This window comes from Nyctereutes procyonoides, unplaced genomic scaffold (genome assembly GCF_905146905.1).
Source record: "Nyctereutes procyonoides isolate TBG_1078 unplaced genomic scaffold, NYPRO_anot_genome, whole genome shotgun sequence".
Taxonomy (NCBI): Eukaryota; Metazoa; Chordata; class Mammalia; order Carnivora; family Canidae; genus Nyctereutes; species Nyctereutes procyonoides.
The window spans coordinates 28,088,944-28,106,261 of NW_026575020.1; the positions used below are offsets into that span (position 1 = coordinate 28,088,944).

Consider the following 17,318-nt stretch of genomic DNA (forward strand, 5'->3'; position numbering starts at 1 on the left):
GTCCCCGCCCAGCAAGTCCCCGCCCCTCGCTAGCGACCGGCGGTCGATCGCAATGTCTGAGCTCTCGGCGTTCGGCTAGCGCTGCCTTTTTGGTCTCCACGTGGTCAGGCCTACGATGGCGGCGCTGGCGGCGTCGGCGGCAGCGGAGCCGGGCAGCCGAAACGGCACCAGTCAAGGTGGGTGCTACGCGCTTCGGCCTCGGGACCTCGCACCGCGAGTTAGGGCCCCCAAGTCAGGGACAGAACCACCGCCCTCTGACGGCGGCGGCCTTTCTCCGCCAGACCCGGAAGGCCCCGCCGTCACTTTGCTCCCGAGGCTTTCGCTGAAGCCCAGAGTGACCAGTCTTCCTTTTGCAGCCCTAGGGCGCGGTCGGGAGCAGCCCTTCCTCGGAGCTTGTAGTCCTCAAGCCTCCGTTGGCTGGCGCAGGAGGACTCACGGATAAGGGGGACCCGATGGGGAAGGAAAGAGCCGGGCGCGTTGCAGCGGCCTGTCCACAAGTGGGCCCCCAGGGAGTGCCCTCAGGAACGAGGCAGGTGGCCTCATTCACCAGGCTCTCACTGAGCACTGCCTTCACGCCAGGTCAGGGACTACACGACAGCCCTGCCCTCAGGGATCTCCGTCTACCGGAGAATATCGTTGTAAACAGACGGTCACAGACACGTGATGAAGGAGGAGGCGCCTACTTAGTCTGGGGACAAATTGAGCTACTAAGACCAGCAGCTCCCGCACCCCAACGACCACGAGGGACTTGCCCAGTCAAAGGAACTTCAATGAGGGACCCAGGATTCTGGGCTGGTTGTTCCAAGGCATTTGAAACAACTGAACAAGAACGATGGCAGTGGTCACATTCAAATATGGTCTCGGGATGCCAGCCTGCCATGTTAATTCTACACTGCATCATGGTCACTACTACCATCCACCCACAGGCAGAGGGTGAAGGTGAAGGGTCATGTCTGGGAGGGTCCCTCCCACAGTAGTAAAGGGCCCTAGCAGAAGCTCTGGCACAGAGTACAGGTTCAATAAATATTTGTTCGATAAATTAGTTTCCTTATCACATTGCCAACCTATCTGCTTCCTAAAGAGATAACAGAGGTTGAGCTAAGTTGAATTGTGGGGAATAGGATGTGAATTAAGGGCTGAGCTTGGGACCCCTGGGTGGCTCAGCTGTTAGAGTCTGCCTTTGGCACAGGACGTGATCCTGGGACCCTGGGATGGTCCGCACCCGGCTGCCTGTGAGGAGCCTGCTTCTCCCTCCGCCTGTCTCTGCCTCTGTGTCTTTCATGAGTAAATAAATCTTTAAAAGGGGTGGGGGTGGGTGGGAATCCCTGGGTAGCTCAGCGGTTTAACGCCTGCCTTTGGCCCAGGGCGCGATCCTGGAGTCCCGGGATCGAGTCTCACATCTGGCTCCCGGCGTGGAGCCTGCTTCTCCCTCCTCCTGTGTCTCTGCCTCTCTCTCTCTATATATATATGTCTATCATAAATAAGTAAATAAATAAATCTTGAAAAAAAAGGGGGGGGCTGAATTTTGCTGATGGGCTAGAGTGTTTTGTGCTTTAACCAGGGGGTTGCAGTTTGTATACCCTCATTTGCTCCCCCCCACCCCCACTAGACTGCTAGGCCCTAAAGGGCAAGAGCACTTATCTGTCCTCACCAGTTTGCCCACAGTCCTAACTAGAGTGTGTTCTTTCCATCTTTCCTGGGGTGGAACAATGAGACCAAGGAACTTGTTAAGTCAGTCAAATGTTTGGTGTTTATTTCCCTTTTAAATGAGAGGGAAGAGTGTAGGAATTCACCAGTGTAGACACAGTCAGTGGGACTTGAGTAAAGAGGGCAGTCTCTTAAATTAGTACTTAGAACAATTTGCTTATAGATCTCATATCTAGGACCTCAGAACTTCAAGGTGTTCTTAGGGCCTGGGGTGCATTTTCCCAAGTTGCCGGGCTTTTGGGTTTTCCTCGGAGTTTGTTTTTTTTTTTTTTAAGATTTTATTTATTTATTCATGAGAATACACAGAGAGGAGAGAGAGAGAGGCAGAGACACAGGCAGAGGGAGAAGCAGGCTCCATGCAGGGAGCCCAACGTGGGACTCGATCCCACGTCCCCAGGATCACACCCTGAGCTGTAGGCGACGCTAAACCGCTGAGCCACCGGGGCTGCCCCCCCCCCTTTTTAAGACTTATTTATTTATTCATGAGAGACACACAGAGAGAGGCAGAGACATAGGCAGACGCAGGCTCCATCTCAGAACCCTGGGATCCATGAGCTGAGCCAAAGGCAGACTCTCAACCACTGAGCCACCTAGGCATCCCTACTAGAGTTCTTGATCAAGGAGCAGTTGTTTGGGTTTTTTCCCATTTGCCCCTCAGTTCAGTCTCCTGGTATCACCTCTGTTCTCTGAAGGTAAGGGGTGAACTGTACCGTACTCATGGGCTCAAGGCTTTGATGCCCAGTAATCTTGCAACAGGGAAACGAATTAGGCAGATCTCCTCCTGGCTTAATGGGTTGTCTTTCCAGTTTCAGAATGAACTCAGTGGGGAAGACAGCTGGGCCAACCCCCTTGGCATCTGAGATCTGGGCCTGAAACTTGGGTGGTGTTATAGGCTTAACTGGGTCTGGTTCTGTTTTAGGCCAGGTGCTAACTCAGGCCTTGCATTGTCTTAGGTCGAACCCCTCGGGGCCGCTTAGCCAATCAGATTCCCCCCGAGATCCTGAACAACCCCCAGCTGCAGGCAGCCATTCAAGTCCTGCCTTCCAACTATAACTTTGAGATTCCCAAGACCATCTGGAGGATTCAACAGGCCCAGGCCAAGAAGGGTGAGCCCCCCAAGCTTTGAGATGGGGTAGGGTGGAAAGGTTGCCTGGCTCAGTCAGGGGCAGTATCCTCATCCCAGCATTTTCCCAGCCCTCTGCTCTCATGTCTCTACTCTCTTTCAGTGGCCTTGCAAATGCCTGAAGGCCTTCTCCTTTTTGCCTGCACCATCGTGGATATTTTGGAAAGGTGAGATTTGGGGCACTGGAGAAGAAGCTAAACCAAGACCTTCCCTATGCCCTTTAGAGCTCTGCCTGTCAACATTTTTTCCTTCTGGACCTCGGCCTTACTCAGCCCCTTCCCACAACCATACACACACAAAAGGAAAAAGCCAAGACTACACTCAGCCTGCTGAGATCCCAGCCTGTCTGGCTTGGCTTATCCATATAAATCTCTCCTTCCCTAAAATATTAAGGAGGGGTGGAATGAGTCGATTCCAGTTATCTTCAAAGCTGGCCCTAGAGCAGGTAGTGGGGCCTGAGGAGGAATCCTGGGAGCTGACCTGGAGTGAGCTGAGTTGTCAGCATCAGGTCTAGCCAAGGGGAACCCTTTTCTCTGGCCTATTTGGGGGAGTATGGCAAGGAGGGGTTTGGTGGGGGAGAAGTGTCTAGGAGATAGTATTCAGTTCCCCTCCCCTCTCTGTCTAAGTTTCTTCATTACCATGAGCCATCCTTGGGAGTGGGGGGTGGGGAGTGCTCAGCCATCTGGAACCAGCATAGAAACAGGGAAGGGGGTTGGGGAAAGGGGAGGTCAGCTCGTGATGGGAACCTCCCACTTTCCTGCTGCTGCGCCCCCCCCCCCTTCTCATCCATTGCCACAGACTCCTTGCCCAGCTCCCACCCTCTTGGCCCTTGGGGATGCTCTCTGGGGCTCAGGGCAATTTGCATACATTTTAATCTATAAAAAATTAAGTGCTCTGGCTGACTCAGATGCCTGGGCTGCATTTTAAGGAGTGGAATAATCTGCTTCTGTGCACAGACTGATTTGGGGAAGGCAGGGGGCTGCTGATTGACAGCAGTTTTGCTTGTACCACCACACCACCCGCAGAGAAGTGGGGAGACCCCAGTCACTAAGCCAGGCTCCATGCTCCAGGGGTGGGTCCCTCAAGGAGGAACTGGTCCTCCAGCTCCATTTCCATGGTGAGTTTGGGGAGTGCGGGGTCTTCCCCACCCACCCCTGTCCCCCAGTGATTCAGGCCTGGCAGCAGATCCTATGGCAATGTGTTGGCCAGAGCCCACTCTTTCTGACGCATGAGGTATGTGGGTGGTGCCATGTGCTGTGGGGGAGCTGTTCATGGGTCCCCCCATCCTGGGCACAGAGGGCCTAACTCAGGGTGGGGAGATAGCAGGGGGTCTGGTTGACAGGGAGGCTGTGTGTATCCATATATGCATACCCACACACACCATAGTGTCTGGGCATGGGAGTGGGTGCCTTCACATGTGCGTACATGCTTACTGCGCCGGGTGGGATGAGTCAGGGCATCAGTATTTGACCTATGTATGCCAGGCTGAGGGGTGGGGGTCCTTCTTGCAGTCTGAGCTTGGACAGAGCAGCGTGCTACAGAGACCATCCGCGTACAGCTACAGATCCAGGAGCTGCTGCCAGGACTGGGGGATGTGGCAGCTTGGCTCCTCCTACTCTTTTTTGGCAGAAGTGGCAGCTGCCAGCCCAAGTGATTGTAGGGGGTAGGGAGAAAGGAGTTGGGCCCTGAGATAGCCCCACAGGGGTAGGTCTCTCTCCCACCTCACCCCTGTGTCACTGTCTCATTCCCCACCCCCCTCTGCTGCTCTCCCCCCCCCCACAGGTTCACAGAGGCTGAAGCAATGGTGATGGGTGATGTGACGTATGGGGCTTGCTGTGTGGATGACTTTACTGCAAGGGCCCTGGGAGCGGACTTCCTGGTGCACTATGGCCACAGCTGCCTGGGTATGGTGGGCCAGGATTCTGGCAGGGGGGCAGAGAGGCAGGACTACACGCTAATCCCCCATCACAGTGCCTTCTTGTCCTGCTCCCAGTTTCTGGGATGGCCTTGGCCTTCCTGCTCTGCAGGTGGATCTTTCCTTTGGATTTGGTTGCCTTGGAAACAGTGTTGCTGTCCCAGATGTGGGTGTTTGAAACGCTGTTGGTGGCAGAGCAGGCTGGGCCCCTGGCCGAGTGATAGAGAAGGAGCTTCTGACGGACCTGTGACTGCCCCCCGCCTCCTACCCACTCCTTCTATCCCTAGGCAGAAGCCATTGTCCTGGCTGCTCAGAGACCTTGGCCCAGGCAGGCCCCCTGCCCTTGTGGCCTTCCAAAATAGTCTCCTGAACTCTTGCCTCCTCTCAGTTCCCATGGATACCTCAGCCCAAGACTTCCGGGTGCTGTATGTCTTTGTGGATATCCGGATAGATACTGCCCACCTCCTGGACTCTCTCCGCCTCACCATTCCCCGAGCCAGCTCCCTTGCCCTGGTCAGCACCATTCAGTTTGTGTCGACCTTGCAGGTAAGTGGACAGATGGCAGCCAGCCTCCAGTCTGCTCCTGTCCCCCATGGTAGGTGCTCCAGGCTGGTCCTCTGGCCCTGGCTCTCCCTCCTCACTCACTTGCTTCCCTTCCCCTCATCATCCTTACAGGCAGCTGCCCAGGAGCTAAAAGCTGAGTACCGTGTGAGTGTCCCGCAGTGCAAGCCCTTGTCTCCTGGGGAGATTCTGGGCTGCACGGCCCCCCATCTGCCCAAAGAGGTGGAAGCTGTTGTGTAAGTGAAAAACGGAGGGCCAGTTGTAGAGACATAAGAAATGTACCCTAGAAGGGAGCTTGACAATCACTGTGTAGGAAAGGAAACTGAGTCTAAAGCTTGTCAACTGTTGGCTCAAGGTCACTCTGCAAAATAGGGACCAGATAGGGTTTCAGCTTTCCTTTCCTGTCTCCCTCTCAGGTGCTCTGTCCACCATCTAGGAGGCTATGCCCAGGGTGGGGCAGGAATCAGAGGGCCTCATGGGGTTGGGGTGGTGGTGTTGAGGGTGGGCTAGAAATGGTGGGAATATAATTGGAGAAGATGGATGGGCACGTTCAGGCTGCAGCTCCATTAATTTAGCATCCGGACAGCTAACAAGCAGGAGCAGCATGTCTCCTGCCGCCTAATTATTTTAGGTAATGGAAATGCTTAATGTTGTGTGAATGCAGCCAGCCTCAGAGCCGACAGCTCCTCCAGCTGGGACTAGGGAGGGGAGTCCCATTGCTAGCTAATGGCAGAAAAAGAGGGAGGGGCACTCCTCCCTGACTCAGCGCCACCTTTGGGGCTGTAGATGCTGGCCCCACAGGCCTTGCTGCTCCCACAGAGGACAGCCCTGCCCTTAGGCCCACATCAGGGCCTACCCCAGACCAGACTTGGAAGCCCTGCTCCCCAAGGGCAGAACTCTGTGCCTGCACCTGCATAATGCTGAACTCCTAGGTGCCTACCCTTGGGGGCTTCAAGGTATATATTGGAGGGAGAGATACCCTGAGTGTTGGCCAGTCATCACAATTCAGTGTGGTCTCCAAGAAAAAAGGAGCTGCCATGGCAGATTGACCTCTATGCTCTGTCTTCTCCATGGCCTGAGGAGTTTCTTTTAGGGATAGGCTTGAAAAAGCCTGGTGGTTAAGCCTAGAGTTGAGTCCCGGATACACTGCTTAATAGTTCTGTGACTATGGGCAAGTTTCTTAACGTTACAGAACATTAATTGTATCTGTTGTAAAATGGGGATACTATAGGTGGCTTGGATGGTTGTTTGATAGGACTGAGAGAAGGCCTACATGGCCAAGTGCTTAGCTCAGGCCTTGGTGCACAGAAGGCACAAATCCAGTAAAAGTAGTTGTTACAACTCAGTAACAAGGCCTGAGAGCTAGTTCGGACAGAGGGAGCCAGTGTATAACCCAAAACCTCATTTACAGCATCGATGATACCTTGAACCCTACCTACTTGCCATGTCTGTGTTGAGCTAGGTGAGGGGGAACCTGTCCCGCCACCTCTAAGTTATGATCTCTAGAGCCCTGAGCAGCCTTTTCATGGCCCTTGGCTGCCCTGCTACTCTTCCCTCAGAAGGTTGGGGTGAGGAGCAGTTCCTAAGCTCTGTATTACATAACTAGAAGGGCCTTACACTCATCCAGTCACACTCCTTATTTTTGCATTTGAGGAAACCAAGGCCTCAGGAGGCAAAATGATGACTTAGGCTAGTGGCTAGTGTACAGACACACACACAGAGCACATTCAGCGAAGAACTCAATCTGGACCTGCAAGCCACTGCCTGCCTTTTCTACTGCTCCACCCCACCTCATACTCACCATCCCCTTTCTCCACACTGCAGATATCTTGGAGATGGCCGCTTCCATCTGGAGTCTGTCATGATTGCCAACCCCAGTGTCCCTGCTTACCGGTATGGACTAAGGTGGGGTGGCCAGCTAGGGAGGGGGGTGGGATTTCCCTGCCACTGAAGCCCTCAGTTGGCCAAAACTTCCTGAATCTGCTGGCCTGACCCAGGGCTACTGCTGCATGGGACCCACCCACCCCCTGGGATTCACACTGAGATCCTGGATCGCCATCCTACTTTTGCCTGCTCCATCTGTAGGACTGAACTTTCCCATGATAATCTCTGCTCTTGCCTCTGTTCCTAATTACCTGCATGGAGCCTACAGTTTCAGGAGACCAAGGGGCTGGGTCAGGGAGCTGTGTGTACAAAAGGTACTGTGAATGGCTGTCACCGTAACCCTTATAGCTTCTTTTCCAGATATGACCCATACAGCAAAGTCCTGTCCAGAGAACACTATGACCACCAGCGCATGCAGGCCAACCGCCAAGAAGCCATAGCCACAGCCCGCTCAGCCAAATCCTGGGGCCTTATCCTGGGCACTTTGGGCCGCCAGGGCAGCCCCAAGATTCTGGAGGTCAGAGGGCTTGGGAAGGCCTCTGGAGGATGGAACTGACTAGAAATCCAGCTGGAAAAATCAGTACATTAAAGGATTTAGACTTGGCTTGATCATGGTGTTCTGAGCTTGGCCTCCCTCTTCCAACAGCACCTGGAATCTCGTCTCCAAGCCTTGGGACTTACCTTTGTGAGGCTGCTGCTGTCTGAGATCTTCCCCAGCAAGCTTAGCCTACTTCCTCAAGTGGATGTGTAAGTTTTCTCACCTTACCTCCCTAGCTATGACTCCGGCTAAGGAAGCTTAGATCTGAGTCCTACCCAGCACATAATGAAGGCTGGAGTTGTTAGGAATTGCGTCCATGAAATTTTAATGTATACAGAGATTTCATCCAGCAGGGGCTACCTTTGGCTGTGAGTCACACGCATTTTGGCTTGGGGGCTCACCAGTAGCTGCATCATCACAGTCACTCTGTGTGAGATGAGTTTGAGTGGTGTTTGGCACCTGCAGTGTATCAGAACTAAATTAAATTTGATTCTGGGGATATGATCACAGATGAGCTGCCCAGGCCCCGCCCTCAGAGAGCTAACAGAGGGCTCTCCTGGAGGAAACAAGAGAAAACAAACAGCACTATAGTGTTACTCTAAATAGTAGGTGATTGTGTTTACTTTGGAAGTAATAGTAAGCATTCATTGGGTGTGTTGGGGATACAGTCATGTATTTTAGCATGCTGCCCAGAAGGAGGGTACCCTCTCTCTCCCCCCCCACCCTTGGGTTTGACTTGACTTCCCTTCCTAGGTGGGTGCAGATAGCATGTCCACGCCTTTCCATTGACTGGGGCACAGCCTTCCCCAAGCCGCTGCTGACACCCTATGAGGTAACCCTATGTTTTAAAAATACCCAAGAGAGAGTTGGCTTTGCACCTGGTTCTCTCAAGGGAGGGATCTGCAGTGGGGTGGGCAGCGCTTCTTACAGCTGACTCATTTCCTAGCTGTGTGGCCTTGGGTGAGTACCCTAACCTCTCTGAGCCTCACATTTCTTGTCTGTGTTCTGAGGATAATAGGACCTCCACAGGCCATCGTGAAGACAGAATTCATTAATCCTGTGCAGAAAAAGTTGGCAAATGTTATTGCCCGGTTATGCTCCTCTAGGCAGTGGTGGCCCTGAGGGACATTTCCTGGCAGCAGCCCTACCCCATGGATTTCTATGCTGGCATCTCCTTGGGGCCATGGACAGTGAACCACGGACGGAACCGGCCCCCCCAGACCCCCAGGCGGCCCGAGCTGGAGAAGGTAGGCAGGGACTGGAAGCTGGAAGAGACCACAAAGCGCAGGCCTGGCCCTGGCCGCCTCCCTAGTGACGCCGGCCGAGGCCGCCGCGGTGCGGCCGCTACGGGAAATGCACAGGAGCGGGGTGGAGGGGAGGACGTAGCGGAATGGAGACCCTGACCGAAGTCTGCGACCTCCGATGCAGGAGGAGTCCCCGTGCCACTCTCCAGTCGCGGCTTGCGACGGTTGCAACTGCGGAGACGAAAAGGGAGCGCCGCGGGCTCAGTGAGATCCTGCTTGGGCGCAGGTACCCGCCTCTGCTCCAGCTGCGCCCTACCCCCTCTCTTTTGTTATGGGAACACCTGCTCGCCCTGAGGCCCGCCTTCGGGGTGGTGCCATTTGGTCCCGCCCCCCGTACTTTCGACTTCCGCTCGGGGAACGGCTGCTTCCGGTCCGTGGCGCGTTGCCCGGCGAGATGGCGGCTCAGCAGCCCCTGCGGGTGTTGGCCCTGGCCGGCTTCCGGCAGAGCGAGCGGGGCTTCCGCGAGAAGACTGGAGCGCTGAGGAAGGCGCTGCGGGGCCGCGCCGAGCTCGTGTGCCTCAGCGGCCCGCACCTGGTCTCGGGTGCCGTGGGCTCCGAGGGCGCTGGGCCGGACTCCGGTGAGACGGAAATGCACCCTGCGTCTTCTACCGGGATTCGTTTCCATAACTCCCCTCAGCATACTCCCACGCTGTATCCTCGCCTCATTCCTCCCCCCTGCCGAACCCTTCGTTTCTTCCTTCCCAGACTTCCGCCTTGATCAGTCTTCCCTTCTCCCAGATTTTCCTCTCTCCCCTCGGCCACCTCTTTGCACACATTGTCATTCCCAAGCCTTCCGTCCGTCCCTTTTTCACTTCTCATCCCCTAGGTACCTGCTTGCCCTGACCCCATCCTTTCCTATCACTGTAGAGCCCTGCCTTCCGCCGGAGGAGCAGCCTCGAGGCTGGTGGTTTTCAGAACAGGAGGCAGACGTTTTCAACGCCCTGAGCCAGCCCACGGTATGCAGAGGTCTGGAGGAAGCCTTGGGAACCGTGGCACAGGCACTGAAGAGACTGGGGCCTTTTGACGGGCTCCTTGGTTTCAGCCAGGGAGCTGCGTTAGCAGCCCTTGTGTGTGCCCTTGGCCAGGCAGGCGATGCCCGCTTCCCCTTGCCAAAGTTTATCATCCTGGTATCTGGTTTCTGCCCCCGAGGCCTTGGACCCGAGGAATCCGTCCTGCAGGGCCCCTTGTCACTGCCGTCACTCCATGTTTTTGGAGACACTGCGTCATCCCCTCTCAGGAAAGTATGCAGCTGGCTAGCCGATTCACTGGAGCCATCACACTCACCCACCCTGGTGGTCACTTCATTCCAGTAGCTGCAGCCCAGCGCCAGGCCTACCTCAATTTCTTGGACCAGTTAACAGAGTGAGAAATCAACAAATGTCTCTGCCCCTAATCCCTCACCCCCACATGACCTTGGGGCAGCCTCTGTAATCAGTCCTCTTTTCCCCCCACCCTGCGAGCTCAACCGCTGTTAGTGTTTATCACCATCACCAATTAAGAGACAAGTATCAGTAATTAAGGCTCAAATTATAAGAAGCCCAGCTCTACACTCAAGAAAAAAAAGGGGGGGGATTAGGAGGCCTTAGTGGACATTGGCATCTGATACTCCAACATGAAAAAGGCCGGTGGACCCCCGGATGAGTGGAGGGTAAAATGGGAAAAGCAAGGGCTGGCAGTGTGGCAGCCACATAATAAAGTGGTGATTGTGATTTTGAGCATCCTTTTCCTCATACAGAAAAACCCATTTTGTAACAGAAGTCTGGATTCCTGCCCATCCACACAGCCTCCAGGGCAGCACCACACAGGGAAGTGTTTCTAGTTTTAAGCCCCCAGGGCAAGCTCATGTCTGCACACATTTGGTAGCAGTCTCAAGCCCCAAGCTGAAGGAAAGGAGGCCTTGGTGGCTGAGTGGGAAGAATTTACCTCTGAGCAGTTTTGGGATGAGAGCACCTGGCAAGCTTCTTGTCTGGCCTCCACTGAGTTAGGCTTCCTCTGTCCTGACTGTTGAGGGCTGTATGCTGGCCTTCTGTCAAGCTCTTGGCTTCTTGAGTTCTCTGCTTTCTCCTCCAGAACTGCTTTAGTCCCTCTGAACTATAAGTTTCAAGTGTGGGGTGGTGCTAGACCTTGGGTAGAGGCCCAGGACCACACAGAAGAAACCCTTTAGCAAATTGCCCAGAAACAGAGTTTCTGGGGCTGATGCTACTCTGTAGTGATCCATCCAAGGCCTAATTGCCCCTCCAGTTTTCTTTCTTTTTTTTTTTTTTTTTTTTTTAATATTTTATTTATTCATGAGAAACACGAATTGAGAGAGGCAGAGACACAGGCAGGGGGAGAAGCAGGCTCCATGCAGGGAGCCCGACTGGGACTCCATCCAGGGCCTCCAGGGTCTCCAGGGTCATGCCCTGGGCTGAAGGTGGCGCTAAACCTCTGAGCCCCCCGGGCTGCCCGCCCCTCCAATTTCAGAGTGCATTTGTTCCTAGGCACTCTAGTGCACTTGTTCCTGCTCACTTTAGCTGTTGGCCCTACTTTCAGTGTCCCCACCTGTGGCCCACCCTGCTCTCTGATTTCAGCCCTGCTTCTGCAGGTTCACCACCTTGTTCCTTTTCTGGAATATCACTGGAGGCCCTGGTCCAGCCCTCCAGCATGGTTGCCCTCAGAGAGTTTAGTACTTGAGTAGGATTTGGGGTTAGGGGATACCACACAAATAGTACAGCCCATCCTGAGACAGACTAATGTCCCTTAAATTACCCCAAATCCTGAATTCTTTACCACAGATAGTTTTCTAAGTTTTTCTTGAAGAAAGTTGGGGGCACCTGGGTGGCTCAGTGGTTGAGCATCTGCTTTTGGCTCGAGACGTGATCCTGAAGTTCTGAGATGGAGTCCTGCATCGGGCTCCTGCATAGAGCCTGCTTCTCCCTCTACCTATGTCTCTGCCTCTCTCCGTGTGTCTCATGAATAAATAAAATCTTTAAAAAAAAAAAAAGTTGGAGTTAACCCCACTCCCCAAACAGACCCAGTTTACTGGATTTAGGTCCTTTAGAGCAGAAAGTGGGGATGGGATAGGTCCCACCTTGCCACAGTCTGCCTCTGCTTACACTTAGGTGTTTTAAAGGGATTCCTTCTTTGGCAAGGGGAGGCGACTCGGAAATGGGCCGAATTACTCCTGCAGACCTGTTGCATTTGGCCCATAGGATTTTAGAAAATACTGGATTTACAGTATCTATAATCTTCGGAATATCACACACAGGAAATCAGATTGCTGGCTTCTCTGGAAATGAGCAGCTGAGAATGAAATGTGGATCTGCACTTCAGAGCCTACACACTCTCCTGGCAGTCCTAGGCTGCCCCCTTTAGCAAGGTCCCAAGAGGTGAAAATGAAAACTGCTACCACAGCTCTTGCTGCTTGGAATTTTGTGAGGATTAAAGGAGAGAGAACAAGATACAGTGGGGAATGAATTTTAAGCCAGGGCTAAAAGGATGAGGGTAGAGCAGACAGTATTAGGTGGAGCAGAAGTGCTCAATGCTCAGAGTGGAATTCTCCCTTCCCTACTTCTTCAAGAGTCAGAAAATGTCCACCCTAGAAGGAAAGAGATGGTCCACTGGTTTCCAACAAGTGAGATGTCCTCTCTTGTCATGTCCTTCAGGAACAATGGAGAGAGGGCAGCCCTGGTGGCTCAGCGGTTTAGCACCACTTTCAGCCCAGGGCCTGATCCTGGAGACCCGGGATCGAGTCCCACATCCGGCTCCCTGCATGGGGTCTGTTTTTCCCTTTGCCTGGGTCTCTGCCTCTCTCTGTGTGTCTCTCATGAATATCTATGTCTCGCTAAACTGTACCTGGATGTTGCCACACAACACAATAATTGAAAACCACTGCCTGGGATGCCTGGGTGGCTCAGCAGTTAAGCGTCTGCCTTTGACTCTGGGTGATCCTGGAGTCCCGGGATGGAGTCTCACATTGGGTTCCCTCCCTGAAGCCTGCTTCTCCCTCTGCCTGTGTCTCTGCCTGTGTGTGTGTGTGTGTGTGTGTCATGAATAAATAAAATATTTATTTAAAAAAAAAACACTGCCTTAGTAGAAAATAAACTGCTAAATATGTGCTAATTAAAAAAAAAAAAAACTCGGTCATGTTATTCTCATGCACTTCACTAGGGAGGGGGAGAAATCTCTCCAATTAAGAATCATTCATCTAGGGACGCCTGGGTGGCTCAGCGGTTGAGAGTCTGCCTTCAGCTCAGGGTGTGATCCCAGAGTCCTGGGATCAAGTCCTGCATCGGGCTTCTTGAAGGGAGCTTGCTTCTTCTCCTCCCTCTGCCTATGTCTCTGCCTCTCGTGAATAAATAAAACCTTTAAAAAAAGTCATCCATCTAATATTTTCAATTTATATCTAGGGGAAATGAGGTCCAGAGGATAGGAATACCATTTATTGAGTGCTAGCTATGCCAGATATTGTGAAAAGCAGAGCCTTTAGAGTTGCCCAATTTAATCTTAACAATTTCTTGAGGTAGATACAACTGAGGAAACAGGCACAGAGAAGTTGACTTACCCAAAGTTGGACTCCGATCCAAAAGTCATGTTCCTGAGATATTTACTAGTCATTGTTTTCTCTCCTGCAACTCAGAGGATAAGCAGAGGCCACTCACCATTCACTACTGTTGGGCTACATGTCCTGTCTGGGTCTCATCTTTCTAATCCATAACATAAGTTGGGGGATGGGGTGCACTTAATGAGTTACAGGATACTTAAAAAACAACAACAACAACAAACTCTCTACAGTCAGTTCTCTGGTTTCTACCCCTCCTCTGACCGACGACTTTCTCCAGATAGGTTCAAATTGCAGACAATTTGGTCCCTTTAGAATATACCTACCATTCTCTTTGACTTCTCACTCTATCTTAGATACCTAAAGCTCTTGAGTCCCTGAGCAAAGAATCGCTCCCCTCCACAGCCCCAGTCTGAGAGCTTCTGCTCAGAAAGATGTGCCCCTTCCCCTGTTCATTTTGCCTAAGTGTCCAGAGCTGGGGTCTTCCCAAGGCCACCAGCCCCTCACAAAGACACAAATAGCCTAAATAGAATACTTAAGATTGAAATAGCATTCTGAAGTTTTCAAAGGTTTTTATGCACATTATCCTATTTGATCCTTAGAACAAGTCTGCCAAAAAGGAATATTACCTCGTTTTACACAAGGCTCAGAAACAACCTGGCTCCTTAAATAGTAACCAGTAGGTGATGAAGCCAGGATAGACCTCCTGCTTCCCAGTGCACTACACATTACAATCTGCTCACAGATGTCCCCTGGATTCTAGAATCAAGTATATTTAAGTCTTGGGGTCCTTGAATGGGAGGAAGGAAGCTTGTGGACATTGATTAGCTGTAAAACCAGCACCAATTGTCTTAAAAGTTTAGCAAAGAGGGATTATGGAGAGGTAACAAAAAATTGGATTAATGAGTGGCATGACTGGGTTGCATTAACCATTTATTCCCAGCACAGTCCCTAGGGAAATCCATCAGTCAGCCCCTGCGAGTGTTGGCGGTGGCAGGTGACAGACACGTGTTTTTGACGAGGTCGTTGCTCACACTTCACTGGATCAATAGGACTTCTTCAGCCTTTCTGATATTCACTTTCCCACTGCAGCGCTAATTTGAGACACTATCTCGACTTAGAATCCAGCACAGACTGAGGTGAGGCTGCTGATACATCAGTGTTTTACTGGGTTTACTTTAGAAGCACACTGGCTTCCTGTGGGTTGGGGACCCTTCTTCTTCTTATCTTACATGGATCAGAGGATGAGAGAGTGGGGAGAAGAGTGAGGGAAGGCTGTAACTCCACCAGGAAATGGGTTCAAGGATTAGTCTTGCCTTCTGCCTACTCAGCGAGGGGTTCCCCGGAGAATGCGGTTATGGCATATGAGAAAACTTTACTCCCTCTACTCCTTTCAGTCCCCAGGAGGCCTTCATGTCCCAGCAGTCTCCCTCCCATCGAGGAGATAAAAATAACACAAATCCCAGAACTACCCCTTTTCTCGCCGTTCCCTGGCTACAACCTTAGCTAAGAGAACAGGACGGTCACTGAGGCGGCGGTCAGACATGCTCCCCAGACCGTGCTTCCTTTTCTGTCTTGGTACACACGCAGCAGTCAGACCCGAGAGTAGCCCGCCCTCCAACACCGCACCTCCCTCCGCGCGCAGTACATCGGATCTTGACTCGCCGCCCCCGCTTCCTCCTGCTCCTGGTGTCCCCCATCCCCGGCTGGCTGAGCGCGGCGCGGCGCGTGGGCGTGCTGCGGGGCGACCATGGCTGTAGACTGTTACCTCCGGTTCCCACAGTAACAATCGAAAGCCACGGTTGCCCTGGAGACGCGGGGGCGGGGCGCGCGCTGCTGACTGCACCGTGGCAGCTCCAGTCAGGCAGACGTCAGGACAGCGAGTTGGGGAGGGGGGTGGCGGGGGTAGCACGCGCATAGGGAGCGGGCTCGGGGGCCGTGCGATGTGCTTGTGAGCCGGCCGCCCCTCGCAGCCTCTGGTGACCAGGGACTGTTCGGCCGGATGGCAGCGCCCGCGCTGGATCAGCACCGCGGACAGCGGCGGCGCGGACAGCGCGCGCGGGACTCAGGGATCCGGGGGACAGAGGGGTCGGGGGCGCGGTCCTGGGGCGGAGCCAGGCGTCGGTGGCCGTGACTGGAGACTGTTACTGAGGGCGGCCCGGGCAGTAAGCAGTCTAGAGCCAAGGTGCCGGCGCGCTGCCCGGGCGGGGGTGCCTCCATCGCCCGCAGCTGGGGGCGCTGCTGTTCTTCCTCCCCCGCATCTCCCGCCTTTCTCCGCCCTAGCGCTCGCGGACAGGCACGCGGCCCTTGACGTCAAAGCCCTGTGACGTCAAATATGTCCCTGCGGAGAGGCACTTCCGGCGGCGGGGAGGGGGGTCCCCGCAGCTCAGTGGGGGAGGCGGGGCAGTCCGGCCGAGGCCCCGCCCCCGCCTGGTCCTGAGAGGACAGCTCCTCGCGCAGAAGCGGGAAGTCAGGGGCGCAAAGGGACCAGCCCGACAGGATGGGACGGGGAGGGGGAGCCCGGCTGGATGCGGGGTGGGGGTCCCGAGAGAGCTGCGGCTGGGCCGGCGGGCAGGTGGGTGTCTGTCCTTCGCCGGCGGCCCTGCTCCGCCAGCCGGGGGTAGCGAGGCTGAGTCACTGCGCTGCGGGGAGGGGGAGGTGGGGGCGCGTCTTCTGGGGCGTCAGCACCTTAACCTCACTTTCTTGGATGGCGCAGGAACCCTAGGAAATGTCGCAGGGACCCTGGGGTCGGTCCTCTTCGCTGCTTCTCCGAAGTGGCTGCGTCTTCATCCGGGCGCGGGCAGGTGCAGCACGGGGTTCTGGGTACGCCTCCAGCCCGGCTCCACCAGCTGCGAGGGGATCCTCGTCCCCCACCCTGTTCCCAATCCCACCCGTAGGGGCCCCTCAACCTGCCGTCTGCCGGTCTCCTCAGGGCCCTCCCATCCGTGTCCGTGCATCGGTCCATCTGTAGCCCGTCGGTCGGTCAGTCCCGCTTACCTGTCGGGCCGCAGCGCGCCCGCTCCCGCTCGCCTCCCGCAGCACCGCTGGCGCGGCTGCTTTTATAGGCGCGCGTAGTACTCGTGCGGCGGCTCATTCATGCGGCCGCCGCTCCTACACACTGACGCGCTGCCGACGTCAGCAGGGAATTTAGGAAACGGGAAGAGCGGCTATTTATAGTGGCGAGGCGGGGGGTTGGGAGGGGACAAAGGCGACGGGGAGTTGGGAGGGGGAGGAGGGCACACGGAAGCAAGAACAGGGAGGGGGAGCCGGCCCCTGTACCGGTCTACAAAGGGTTAACTTTCCGGAACTGCAGGCTGGGGGCCGGCGGGAGCCTAGTGCGGGGAGGGCAGATGGCCAGTTACACCTTTACTGACTCTGGGACACGGGGGTGCAATCCCACTCTCCCCCGGCCTTCCGAGGGGCTCGCCCAGTAGCCCCTCACTCCCACTTCTCAGTTCCTGGACCCGACGGCTGTGACGTCACAAGATAACCTTCGGTGGCGTTACACCCCGCATGGCCACCTTCAGTGTCGTCTCCCTGGGGTGGACCTGCTGAGCCACCCAAAGCAGCATCTAGAGCTCTGGCGTCAGGGACATAGGGGAAGAACAGTAGGGGCGCCCAGGGCTCTCAGAGGCTTTGTAGGAGGAGTCTGGGTGAAGAAATAGGGGGGGGGTGTCTAGGTCCCAGTCAGGAGCTGGAGACCCCGGAAAAGTTGAGAAGCGTGGCTTGCCCTCTCTGGCCATGAG

General features: G+C 54.6%; 2 protein-coding genes across 2 annotated transcripts; both read left to right on the forward strand.

Moving 5' to 3' along the window:
• Positions 1-50: 50 nt before the first annotated feature.
• DPH1 (diphthamide biosynthesis 1) lies at positions 51-10,017 on the forward strand. The gene is made up of 13 exons (XM_055335776.1): positions 51-176; positions 2,661-2,813; positions 2,934-2,997; positions 4,613-4,734; positions 5,134-5,291; positions 5,421-5,542; positions 7,131-7,199; positions 7,551-7,707; positions 7,837-7,937; positions 8,482-8,560; positions 8,835-8,975; positions 9,157-9,258; positions 9,900-10,017. The coding sequence occupies exons 1-12, from the start codon at positions 116-118 to the stop codon at positions 9,238-9,240; spliced, it is 1,311 nt and encodes a 436-aa protein (XP_055191751.1). The 5' UTR covers positions 51-115; the 3' UTR covers positions 9,241-9,258; positions 9,900-10,017.
• OVCA2 (OVCA2 serine hydrolase domain containing) lies at positions 9,268-11,261 on the forward strand. Its single transcript, XM_055335789.1, is given in 3 exon segments — positions 9,268-9,610; positions 9,900-10,250; positions 10,253-11,261. Coding segments are annotated over 3 exon segments (804 nt in total). The 5' UTR covers positions 9,268-9,303; the 3' UTR covers positions 10,399-11,261.
• Positions 11,262-17,318: the final 6,057 nt, after the last annotated feature.